General features: G+C 38.5%; 2 protein-coding genes across 2 annotated transcripts in view; one reads left to right on the top strand and one right to left on the bottom strand.

Annotated features, from left to right (window-relative positions):
- Window positions 1-13,637, bottom strand: part of LOC136260766 (uncharacterized) — a 215,166-nt gene that overhangs the window by 36,423 nt on the left and 165,106 nt on the right. The gene's annotated exons all lie outside the window — the stretch shown is intronic.
- The window catches only part of LOC136260758 (uncharacterized), a 45,777-nt gene continuing 35,879 nt past the window's right edge, over window positions 3,740-13,637 (top strand). The window contains exon 1 of the mRNA XM_066054619.1: window positions 3,740-4,067. Coding sequence (XP_065910691.1) covers window positions 3,788-4,067 — 280 coding nt within the window. The 5' untranslated portion in view covers window positions 3,740-3,787. The remainder of the gene's footprint in view (window positions 4,068-13,637) is intronic.

The raw sequence follows: 13,637 nt of genomic DNA, 5'->3' as shown, positions 1-13,637 counted from the left end.
TTAATTTCCAACACTTTCATGGGGGTGGATCTCCTCCCATACCTTCATTTTCATTGATGATATATTTAGGAAACACATATTATGACCTGTGAAATACAGTAATTCAACATGATTACAAGTACACTTACTTCCTTATCTTTCTACACTTTATATGTAAGTTGCAATTTGTACTTATAACGTAACTACCAAAGAAACTTTTAATTGTGGGATTTCATTCACGGAAACACCCTTGTAGGTGCAAAGGGTGTTCCCATTACACCTATTGATTATCATAATTATATAGAAGTGCAGCATTTCATGCATAGTAAACAAATTTCCTTTAGCACAATGTAAAAGCATTTATGCAGCTATTGTTTGGAAAACCAATCCACATATGACCAAATTTGACAAAATAAGGTTTACGCGCACATCCACTTTATGACTTTGAAGTACCATAACTCATTCATTATGTAGGAGTATGCCCAATTTTGAACTGGTATTTTACTATGCTATGGAAGGACTTTGTGCAAATTTTAGGCCAATAGCTTGCTGAGTAGTCAAGTTACAGCTGGTTAAAGTCAGAAAATTGGATGTGTATAGAAGCCTTGTTTTGTCAAATCCGGTCACATATTTATTTTAGAAGTTTGAGATAAATGGTTTAGATTTAAAATTGCCAAAGCACACATATGAAATTACACCAGAGATGCATCAATTTATTACCTTTCAGATACTTGTAGTATTCCTGCCAAATAAGAAAGAAAATCAGATAACTTTAATGAGTGAGCTAGCTAGCTCACTACAGTAAAATGCATATTTGTGCATGCAGTATGTGATGAATTAGATAATGTCTTGATTGGTGTTCAGGGGCTGTTTACAGCACAGTCCACAAGTGCAGTCAGTGATATGCATGAAATGTACTTAGGTGGGGTAAGTAATATGTAGGAGATAATAGTTCACATTTGCTGTTTAATGAGGCAAATTTGAACTATCATCTCCTACACATCACATACACCACAGGAGTTCACGCTATGTACAACATGTTTGGAGCATATTGCATACACATGACACTTTTTGTGTAGTGGAGGTAGAATCACAGCTGCTCACAAAGGAGTGGAAGGTGGGCTGTAGAGGAGTGGGAAATAAAGACTGCAATTGAAATCCAGACATGCATGAGGTTACAGAGCTGTGCTGGCTCCTAAGTGCCTGGTATATATGCAGCAAAATCAATTATCAACACAGAATAATATGTTGGGAATCTAAAATAGGCCATCCACCAATTCCTGTCAACCCAAGACAGTCAACCTTACCAAGGCCAGAAATTTCCATTAAACGCTTCACACCACCTGCACCATTAAAGCCAGCATCAAGTAGTTTGAGCTTAAAACCCTGAACTAGTATGGTAGTATGGCTATACGCTCTGGTGGTATTTGATTTTGTCTGATGTGCAATTTGTATCAGTTTTGTAAAATCTGATACTATTAATAGCTACTATTATATTTTACTTGAAACTGCAGGTGTTTATCTTGCATGATAATTCAGGGCAGGTGCTGTTGTCATGGGGGCCGATAAATCACTTGGCCCATAAATAAATTGCAGTCAGGTGTTTCTGCCATACTTCTAACAGTGTTAGTAACTGTATGCGATTACATGTACATTACACCCTATCATGAGGTGTTAGATCTCTGTTTAGAGTTTCCAATGAACAATTAAGGGTGTTTACAAAATGGTAACACCCAACAAGTGTGACTATAAACCTCTTATGGTGGTTATTATTTTCAGGGGTGTTGCAACAATACCCCCTTGATTTTTAGAAAATCATAGGTGTCATGGTAGCACCTAAGTTTTAACAGTGTATCTCGACAGGATGAGTGGGTAGTTGAAGAGGAGTGATTTCTACTCAACATCTCATCCAGATGGCCACCATGTAATGTATGGGTGTACTGCTTCTTGCCACGGAATGCGAGACGGAATGAGTCATCTGGTTTGTCACTGCCAGCCCTTCGCCCAGTAAAGAAGCCAAGAGAAACAAGCCAAGGAAAATGCTAATGATTATTTTATGAAGATTGAATTGTGATATAAGTGTGCTGGTTTAGAATCAAAGAAGGCACCTGCCTTACACGTGATAAATGCCAACTGTCAGCACACGTGATACTGTACGTAGAACCCACAATCGTTTCTGTACAAAACGATACGATTACTATGCTGTACTGTAAGGTGATTGGAGGTACTATACGTGTAGTTCTGTGCTTTAGTTAGGCTGAGAAACTAGGTAACTACTCATGGCATGCTATTCAATTACATCTGTAAAATGTACGTAGCTGCATGTAGATGTGATCGTTCAAAGATTGCATGAGAGTAATGTAGTTCGAGCTGGTCAGTTGGTTCAACTCCAGATTATTGGTCCGGCTCAGGCCTGACCAACCGGACCGTCTCCTCCGGCCTTGATATATCAGGAAAATCACTCTGGTCCTTGATACAACTACCTGTTGTAATATGTATTACCTAAATTTGTTATGTGTCTGTTGGCTCACTACAATTTCCTTATTTTAAGGAGACACTTGTAAATTCTTGTGATGATATATTCCAGGTCGTGTTACATGTAGTTTGCCACAATCCAGTTTTTATTGCGAATGTTGTAATACTCCACTTAGCATAACAAAATGTGACACGGTATGGGAAGAAGAGGGTACAACATATATTGTCTTGGCTTGTTATACCAGCAATTGTGAGAGCTGTGATCAAATTACAATTATAATTATGCTGAAATGGTAGCAAGTAGTTGTACGTGGAATGTTTAGGTAGTCCAAGTTCAGGCTATTTAATGCTTTTGTGTATGTTGGTGTAGTTTGAAGCAGGTGTACAAGTTGTTGTAAACGCTTACCTCTATCTATGATAGCTATCATTACCATGTCTTTTTCCTGCATATACAACAAAAGCTGTAAGCTCCAGGGAATTTCTGGGACATGGTGATACAGTATACTAAATTTGTTAGGACATGTGAAAGCGGTTTTGTACCAATGACTGAGGTATACGTGCTGAGTTTAATTGAACTTGTTCTGCTTGAAGAAAGTACTATATAAGAGTTTAATGATTTATTGTATTTTATTATTTTAAATAAAATAAAATAATTTTTTTTACAAAAATTGCTTCCACATGCCCCAGATGTTTTAGTTGTTTAATTACTTGCATTGAAATTTTAAGGGTTTGTTGGCCATGGTTTAGTAATGTTTCTGAATATGGTGGACCAAACACACAAGAATAGTCATTGTTCTAGGATAAAAACAAATAAGCACAAATACATAGCTATAGTTGTATTACTATCACAAGTTGAATAAATTAACCATTTCTGCTTGATTTTGTAATAAATCATGCCAACACATTTTTATACATGTACATATACATGCTGTATACTGTAACCTTAAGTCCAAATAGAGATCTGTGTATGACTTTGGTCTGACCCATCCTCAGTACTGTGATTGTGACCCTGAAGTCTTAATCAGTCAATTATAGACTTACTTCTTCACAATAATAAATCATTTTGTATGTACTAATGTTGTACAGGTGTACTATCAAAGTGCAGATTTAGGGCTTATTCATCTGTGTACAGTAGAATAAGTTATTAAAAAGTCCTGGTTTTTATTGGTAGATACAAAATTGTCTGATAGCAATCATTAATTGTTGTACCATAGCATTTGGTCGGCACTCCAGTTATACTGTACATTTATGAATTATGTGCTCTTTGTCTTCATTACACACAGCTAGAATAGCTACACAACCAAGTGATGTCACAGTGTGTATTGGAGAATCAATGGCAGTTGCAGTGCTCACTTGTGCAGTGAACAGGAATGGTGTTAACATTACTAGTGATGATGTGAAGTGGCAGCAGAAAAGAGTGGGAGGTACTTCAACACTATCTACATCTAATGGAGGAGTTCCCTTCAATATCACTACAACTATTAGTGGAGATATACTGACCAGTACACTCACAATCACTGGTGTGACAGCTAGTAATGGACTTGGAACTAGTTTATATCGTTGTGTAGCAAATGATGTGATGAGTAGGAATGCTTCACTTCACTTTTCAGCAGGTACTAATTGCTCGAGTATGTGCATACAGTGTGCTATTATTGCAGTAGTGTTGGGTGAAAATACACATTAAACCTGTGTGTGTATTCTAAAGGGATCAAAATAATACATAATAATACATATGATTTCATACATTTATTATGTACATAAAGGGTAAGGAAAATTAGTAGAGAACATTACAATAAATAGTGCTGAAACAACGGAGAGCATTACTGGATGCATTTAGTTATTCCCCAGTTTTAGCCCATACAATTAACACTAAACCACTATGATTAAATTGCGTTTTTAGCATATTGGGTGATATAATCTTCCTTGTCTCATCACTTTTCATTGCAATGGCTTCAAGCGTATAAATTTTGCTTATACTTATTTGTTATTAATTTTTGTAGCATATTTATGTATATAAGTAAGTAAATTCCTATACTCCTCATCAAAATAAAAGTGTTTTGTAATTACGTTGTTTTATATTTATGATTGTAAAATGCACATAAATCTCTGATTTTATGATTTTTCGTCTACTGTAATTACATACACAATTTTGATAATTGAATCACATAATTACATAGTTGCAGTATAGCTATGTAATTATTTACATTGCATGGTGGTTCATGTGTGTAATTCACTGTATACCTACTGTACATATACAATTTACTATGCTAATGACTGTGGTTATGTCCTCTCTTTTTTTCTTCTGTACAAGTTACTTTGTATGCTGACTTCTCCAGAACTCGACATGTACCTTTTTTGTTCTTTCTGTGTTTATTACAAGTTTAATCGAAGGTTAAACAGTGATAACTGAAAGTGGCCATAGCAACATTAGTCTATGGGACTAAAGTTGAACATTATGCAGGCAAGGTGTCAGTAAACGGCTAACAATAGGGTTAGCTTGATCACTATGCACTGTGGTATGCATTAGAAGGTATCAACAACAGGTTTGAGGTGGTACCATATGTAGCAGCCTGCCTGTTCTAGTTTAGTATTGCACCGATATGCATATTTTCACTTTTACCGATACCGATTTTTCACTCATTCCTGTAGCCGATATGCCAATATTTACCGATATTCTTCAATTCTATAGGTCAGGGGAGAAGGAACAAAAACCATCTAAAGTTTATGTGTGTGTATAACATTAATTGCAATAATTTAATTGCTTGCGTGGGTGGCCGATTATACAATGTTTCTACCAGTGTGTAACTAACCCCTTTCATGGAAATGAAAGCCAAGTAATTATAAAACACCTAAGTAAGCTTCTCAAACGGAGTTTTGATGGGATTCCAGACCCTTTGCAAATAGTGATTGGTTAATTGCGTGGGTGGCCGATAAATATAGAGCTTATCCAGGGGGCGTGGTAATTATGACTAAACGCTGGGTGCAAAAATAATTCTAATGTACGCCGCCATTTTGAGTGGAAATGAGTGTAACTTCGAGTGCAGGCCTGCCAACTCTCACGGTTTCACTACCCTGCTCAAGGGCAGCAGATCGAATCTCACGGTTTTTGAGAAAAGTCGAGACCTTTTTTTTTTTTTTTTTTTTTTTTTTTTTTTTGGTCTCAGCATAGCATCTACCAGTTTTTTTTACTACACACTGCAATACTACAATAAAGGTACAGAAATCTCAAGATTTTTTTACTTTCCAGGTTGGCAGGCCTGCGAGTGTAGCGTATTCAAAGTACTATTTTGAGTTCGAAAGTGATGCGAAGGAAAGGTATGATGAAAAGTTAAGACTGATTAAAGTTTCAGAAGACCCTTACTCCCTGTTTGAGCGTAGAAGTTGGTTTATGAAAAGGAGACCTCCTAGACACAGCATTCATTTATTTACAGTGCTTGTGAAGCACTCCTAGAGTTTGTCAAATCTTCCTTTAAAGGTGTGGATGGCTACATATTCTACAGGAGAAGTGATATGTACACACTGCACCTGTATGGCAGGAATCGGCAAAGCCTACACACACATTGCAGCACTCCTTTTTACTGCAGAAGCAAATACACAAGTTAAGTCGTTCTCCTGACTGCTATAAACACTGATAACACACATTGAGTAAGATTTAAAATTGTACCACTAGTGCTAACAAACTTGTGTTGACTATGTATGTATATGTATTGTGCTTTCACATATTTCTCATGTTATTAATAGTCATTATTGATTATAATACTGTAAAACATTAGCTAATTAAAAGGAATAACTGTCTCACAACAATTGAACAAGGCACAACATATAGTCACTATTTTATCAATCACAGAGAATCCATCAGTTTCACTACAGCTGACCATGTTAACAAGTAGGGTAGATTGTAGTATCTTGTACTTCTGTCTAACAAGTCCTATTACCCTTTCAACATGAATATGAACACGTGTTAACCTTCGTGCATTCCCCACCTCAGCTTTACTTAGCTGCTTCTTACCTCTTGTAAATGGTTGAATGCGCACTTCAGCACAGTACAATCCAGCTGTATCTTGCACAGTAAAACCACGGTCAGCAAGTACCATGTCACCTGGCAAGAGCTTTTGTAACAGGCCACAGTATTCAGTTATGTAAACATCAGAGGCTCTGCCACCCCATCTTTTTGAAATAAATGCCACAGAGCCTTGTGGGGTAATTCCAATAAGGAACTTTACAGTATTGTGTTTTTTATAGTTTGAAAATGTCTGGGCTCTGGCTTTAAGGGATGCTGGACATTCCATAAATACCTCAAAACAATCGATAATGATTGCACATTTCCTAAAGTGCTCCCTAAAATCAGCTGGCATCGTCTTCATTAGCTGGTCCCTCTCAGGCCAGTAAATCAAGAAGGACAGCTTAGTAAACAGAATATCAACCCATTTACTTATGCTCCTTGACACGGTTGACTGGCTAACACCAAACCTATAAGCTAGATCCTGCTCACCAGCATCAAGTCGCAACTTCATCAGTGTCATCAAAAACTGATTGAAATTACCAATCCCACTATCACAGCTGTCTGGCAACCCCTTAACTGCCAAAGAAAACACTGCTTGTAAGACAAAATAGGATGGAAGTCCTGTGTAGTACAAAACTTTCTTGTCATCATCAATTAAAGACTGCTGTGTCAGTACTCGATCTGCTAAAGCACTGCACTTAGTAACCAATAGACACAATCCAAAACTACGTAATCGTCATAGCAACAGCTTTCCGCCATTTTGAATGGGGCCAGTATCAATTATTACGATTGCGCTACATTGAAATCCAATGATGAATAAAGCTCGAACTAGGAGATATTGTCGAACAATTGGCCGTGGAAGTCTTCAAGGTTGTAAATTGGTTAGGGGCAGGTGGTTATCAGGGTTGAACAAGGTGCGAAGCATCGACAGCCCAAATTACCTTGTTGGCCCACACAGGAAGCACTGCGAAGCAAATAGATAGTATTTTAGTATCCATTACTGCAGTAAATTATTAGTGATGGTAACCATAGTAGCGGCTGACCATCCAGGTGCTCCTTGTACAGGTAAACAAGGGAATTAGTGTCGTCAGTGCTTCGCGCCTTGTTCATCACCTGATAATCACCTGCCTTTAGCCTGAACAAGGAATTTACAGCATTGAAAGCCTCCATGGACTATTGTTTGACAATATCACTTAGTTCGAGCTTTCTTCATCGCTGAATTTCAATGCAGTGCAGTCAGTGATTATTGAAATTGGCCCTATTCAAAATGGCATCCGAAAAGTGGGCGTGGTTTTGGATAGTGTCTATTTTTCCTTTTCATGCTGTGTATCCTGCAACTTTTGTTCCATGTCTTGGCATTTTGCAATCATTTCTTCATACATTTTCCTCTGTCCCTACAAGCTTAGCTAACTTTTTAGCCATTTGGGCATTCCTTAGCAACTGCCCCCTTTGCAACCGCTTTTGTTTCTCAAAAAGCTTTTGCCGCTTCCTTCTTGCTCCTTCTTTCTCCTTGTTCTTACGCTCTTGCTTATGTCTGGAACTTTCCATGGCCTATAATATAGAATTTTTCATAGTCTATTTTTAATAAACCTATCAATGCAAAGCCATACCTCTCAGGCAATGTGAGGATTTCTACAATTAGTATTATTATCTACTTCTACTAATTAGGCACTGGATGGTGAACACAGAAAGCAGAGCCTGTACGAGGTGTTTACCACTAGCCTAGTAGTCCAAAGGACCCATTCATTTTTTGATTTATTAGCATTTCTAGGCTCCTGGTACATGCCCTGTACGTAGTCACTTCAATACTGTCTGTTGAAACACTTACGACCGGGATTAAGATTCGATGAAGTGCTTTTGTAGAGTGAATCAAGTGATCAAGACATCTGCAAGGTGACAATCAAGCACCTTTGAAAGCTAACTTTTAGCAAAGATGAGAATTCACTGGATTTTATGGTAGAGGATCAAGAATCAAGGCCTTTTATAGGTCAATTCAAGCGATCAAAGCAAAATTTTAATGACTAACATTCTTGATCCCAGTTGCAAGCATATCAACTGGTGGTTGAAAGTGATTACCCCTTGTATGCCACCCTCCAGGGCCTCATGGTACAGTAGATAAAACTGGAGTTCATCACTAGTACAATTACTGACAGAATCCCCACTAGTAGGGCAAAAAATCCACCTAACTCTGTAACCCGGTAGGAGGTTGGGGCTTGATGCTGACAGATACATTGGCTACATTGATATCAGCCATACATTAGCATGTTTGAAATAATGGTATGGTCAGCAATGTCAATGCAGGAATTACTCAGTAACAAACCTTCTCTTCATTTCTCTGATTTTGCTTTCTCTTCAAGTTCTTTGGCACATTGAATTCTCTGTGATTCCTCTAGTCTTCTTCGCTTGGTAGCTTGCCATCTGGCAAATGCCTCACCCCTCGCTGCCAAATGATGCTTCACTGCGCTCTTAGCGTGCTTGACAAACTAGGCACGTAATTTGGTGCAAGTGGGTTGTTACTCTTCTCGCCAGATACAAAATATTCGCTGCAGATCCATGTGTACTACGTAGGTGTCCAGTTCTGTCTGTTGACTGCAGCAATCATCGGTTTCGACGCTCTCTCTTCGTTTCCGCAGGAAATTGGTAAAAGTGCAATCAACATCCTTTTATAAACACATTAGTACAGCCTACAGCACAGCAACTTTTAGGCATAGTCTCCTGTAACTCACTCCCGCCACGTCGTGGCAAATCATACTCGTAACCCCTGGGACACCCCGCAGTTGCATTAATTTAATACCTAGATACATAATGAATGGTAATATCAACAATATTGTGAAATATTAGGGAGCTTACCATGCATATGTCACACATCCAATGTAATAATCAAATCTTAGATTTCGATGTATGTGCATTGTGCTTTCCTTTGTGGCAGTCAGGGCAGAACCATTTACCATTTGGGGTCTCATCTTCAGTCAACTGCAAGCATGACAAGTGATACCACTGAATCTTGCAGTCCTTGCCATCACATCCTGTCATGTTATCAAATGTTTCATCCTTACCACAATAACACCATCTGTGGGTACTGGACATAGAAACATGTGATATACAGATGCCGAATCTTGATCTTGTGAAGGGCGAGATGGCATGGCATTCTGCTTGCTAAACCATTTGTCCACAAGTTCTGGTAAAATAGCAAGCTTTATGAAACTTTCACCTCTGTGAAAGGTGTCATCAACAGAATCTTCATCTCGCTCGATTCTCTGGTGCAATATCTCACCCTCCCTCCAAACAATAAAGTCACAATATTCAACTTGACACAGCTACATTTGCATTTGTGTTTGGTAAAAATAAGAATGGTTTCTCTTCAAATTTATCGAACCATCATCTCCTTGCTCTAAGCAAAATGCTGGATCTTCTGAAGCAGCCTCTTCGAATGATCTATCCCTACAGGAGTACGGGCATTTTATTTCGAGGGTCCCAGATCCACAACAGGCGCAGTGCACAATTCCATCTGGGGTAGCTCCCATAAATGGATATGAAGGGTGTAAAATTAAACCAGATTTAATGATCATCAAAGACACATGTTTTTCGGCATACATATTAAAGTAAGCAGAACGGGCTCTGTCTTCATTCTCCTGCCCATATAGACAAGGCACAGAAAAAACCGGTGTGCTGCTGGGTAGCAAATGCCTTTGATCAGTGAGAATGATGGCTGAGAAAAATCGGTATGTAAAATTTCTTTAAGTTTAGAGGCTGTAATACGTCCAGCCCTCTACTGAAACCACATTTTACAGCTTGACTGCATTTGTGTATTTTCTTCTACTAATTGAGTCTGACTGAATGAAAATGAAACAGACAAAAATACCTTTTCACAATGTTTTAGTAGATCAGGATATGTCATTTTCATTGCAGCTACATCACTCAATTCTGTCAGTGGCGTAGGTATAATCCCCGTTTCATAGATTGGGACATATGGACCATTAAATTCTGCTATCAATGCTAGGATTACAGATGATCCTTCTGAATTGGATAAAGCAAAAAAGAACTCTCTTTTGTCATCCTCAGTTGGCTTGGAAACAACATATACTTTTCTACTTGATATGCCTTTCTCACTACTCTGCCCAGATGATGATGGTATATCCAGAGACAGTTTTCGTTTTAGCTTGGGTGTGGTGAAATCAATCTGAGATATTTCAGTATATGGAGCATTTTGAAATGAAGATGGCAGCCATGAACATGGCAATGAAGTACAGTGAACTGTGACTTAACTTGTTATTTGCTTCTGCGGTAAAAAGGAGTGCTGCAATGTGTGTGCAGGCTTTGCCAATTCCTGCCATACAGGTGCAGTGTTCACATATCACTTCTCCTGAAGAATATGTAGCCATCCACACATTTAAAGGAAGATTTGATAAACTCTAGGAGTGCACCCTGCAGAGAGTTCAGCTAGAAACAAGTCACCCTGTAGAGAGATCAGATAGAAACAAGTCACCCTGTAGAGAGTTCAGCCACAAAGAAACCATCATATAGAGAGTTCAGCTGCAAACAAATCACCCTGTAGAGAGTTCAGCTACGAAAATATCACCCTATAGAGAGTTCAGCTAGAAGAAGTTACCTTGTAGAGAGTTCAGCTACAAAGAAACCACCATGTAGAGAGTTCACCTGCAAAAAAATCACCTGTAGAGAGTTCAGCTAGAAACAAATCATCCTGTAGAGAGATCAGCTAGAAGAAATTACCTTGTAGAGAGTTCAGCTGCAAAGAAATCACATGTAGAGAGTTCAGCTAGAAACAAGTTACCCTGTAGTGAGATCAGCTAAAAATAAGTCACCCTGTAGAGAGATCAGCTACATAGAATCCATCCTGTAGAGAGTTCAGCTACAAACAAGTTACCCTATAGAGAGATCAGCTAGAAACAAATCATCTTTGTAGAGAGTTCAGCTACAAATAAATCTCCCTGTAGAGAGTTCAATTACAAACAGATAACCTTATAGATAGTTCAGCTAGAAAGAAGTCACCTTGTAGAGAGATCAGCTAGAAAAAAGTCATCCAGCGATCAGCTAGAAACAAGTTATCCTGTAGAGAGATCAGCTAGAAGGATCACCTTGTAGAGAGTTTAGCTACAAACAAATCACCTTACAGATAGTTTAGCTACAAACAAGTCATCCTATAGAGAGATCAGCTAGAAGAAGTTACCTTGTAGAGAGTTCAGCTACAAAGAAACAATCATGTAGAGAGTTCAGTTGGAAACAAATCTCCCTGTAGAGAGTTCAGCTACGACAAATCTCCCTGTAGAGAGTTCAGCTACGAAAAGATCACCCTGTAGAGAGTTCAGCTAAAAGAAGTCACCTTGTAGAGAGTTCAGCTACAAAGAAACCATCATGTAGAGAGTTCAGCTGGAAACAAATCTCCCTGTAGAGAGTTCAGCTACGAAAAGATCACCCTGTAGAGAGTTCAGCTAGAAGAAGTCACCTTGTAGAGAGTTCAGCTACAAAGAAACCATCATGTAGAGAGTTCAGCTGGAAACAAATCACCCTGTAGAGAGTTCAGCTACGAACAAATCTCCCTGTAGAGAGTTCAGCTACGAAAAGATCACCCTCTAGAGAATTCAGCTAGAAGAAGTCACCTTGTAGAGGGTTCAGCTGCAAACAAATCACCCTGTAGAGAATTCAGCTACAAATCACCCTGTAGAGAGTTCAGCTAGAAACAACTCATCTTGTAGAAAGATCAGCTAGAAGGATCAAAGTTCAGCTACAAATAAATCACCCTGCAGATAGTTCAGCTTCAAAGAAGTCATCCTGTAGAGAGATCAGCTAAAAGGATCACACTGTAGAGAGTTCAGCTATGAACAAATCACCCTGCAGGTAGTCCAGCTACAAAAAATGTCACCCTGTGGAGAGATCAGCTAGAAACCAGTGACCTGTAGAGAGCTCAGCTACAAAACCAAATCACCCTTTAGAGAGATAAGCCAGACAAAGCAACCCTGTAGAGAGATCAGATAGAAATAAATCACCCTGTAGAGACTTCAGCTACATTTCAAGTCACCCAGTAGAGAGATCAGCTGCAAAAAAGATATCCGTAGGGAATAATAAATAATTTATATGTATTATATATATATATATATAATGTGTACATTTACTGATATATCTGAATTAGTTAAAGTATTTAAATCTTCTTCATCTTTTTCTTCTTCCTGTGGTAAAGAAAAAACGATAGGTTAATAAAGCCGTAAAGCTGGCCATAGGCCGGCTTTGGGGAATGCAAATACAAAAAGAAGTGAAATCTAATCCAAAACAGCCAAGCTGTAAAAAAAGTGTGCGGCCCTCAAAAAGGCTATGATGAAAAAAGATGTGAAATCCAAGCTGACGGCCAAGAAATGGCTGTGATGGTAGGTTAATGGTAAAAATTTTAATAATGACAATTCAGATGAATTTTGTGCCAAGACCAAGTGGCACCAAATTCACCTGAATTGTCGTTATTAAAATTTTTACCATTAACTTACCATTACAGCCATTTCTTGGTCGCCACCTTGGATTTCACATCTTTTTTCACCATAGCCTTTTTGAGGGCCACACACTTTTTTTACAGCTTGGCTGTTTTGGATTAGATAGTTATAAACAGGTACAGCAGATAAATGCTTACCGCTTACCTCTGCATTCACTGCTTTCTTTTAATACTGTCACATGTCTATTACTGTCGTTAATGATTGATAGTGGGTTTAGGTTATCGGCTAATAATTTTCTCTTCATAGCCGATACCAATATTTGCAAAATCATCTTATATCGGCTATTACCAATTGTTCAACCGATTATCGGTGCAACACTACTCTAGATCATTCTATGCTATAGCAGGGAAGCAGTGGCATCTAAGAAGCAGCAGTATCACTAATTGTTTACGGTGTTGGAAAAGTTTAATTGAGTTGATATTAATACAGGAACTTATTAAGTATGGGAGCAGCAGAGTCCTACTACAACACTAGCATCAATCTCCACTGAGCCACAAGACCATCCATCACAGGATGACATCATGGAGATAATGTGACTTTGGTAGGCATGCGCTTTCAGCTAGCCATTTGGATGCTATTGTGGCAGCAAACATATCTTATTTCTGAGTCACAACTACAGCAGTTTGTTTGGCTCTGCAGCTGACAGTCATGTATGTACACTAATGCAGGTAAGTAGGGTAATA

The sequence above is a fragment of the Dysidea avara genome, chromosome 1 (genome assembly GCF_963678975.1).
Source record: "Dysidea avara chromosome 1, odDysAvar1.4, whole genome shotgun sequence".
Classification (NCBI taxonomy): Eukaryota; Metazoa; Porifera; class Demospongiae; order Dictyoceratida; family Dysideidae; genus Dysidea; species Dysidea avara.
This window is presented reverse-complemented; position numbering and strand designations above follow the sequence as displayed.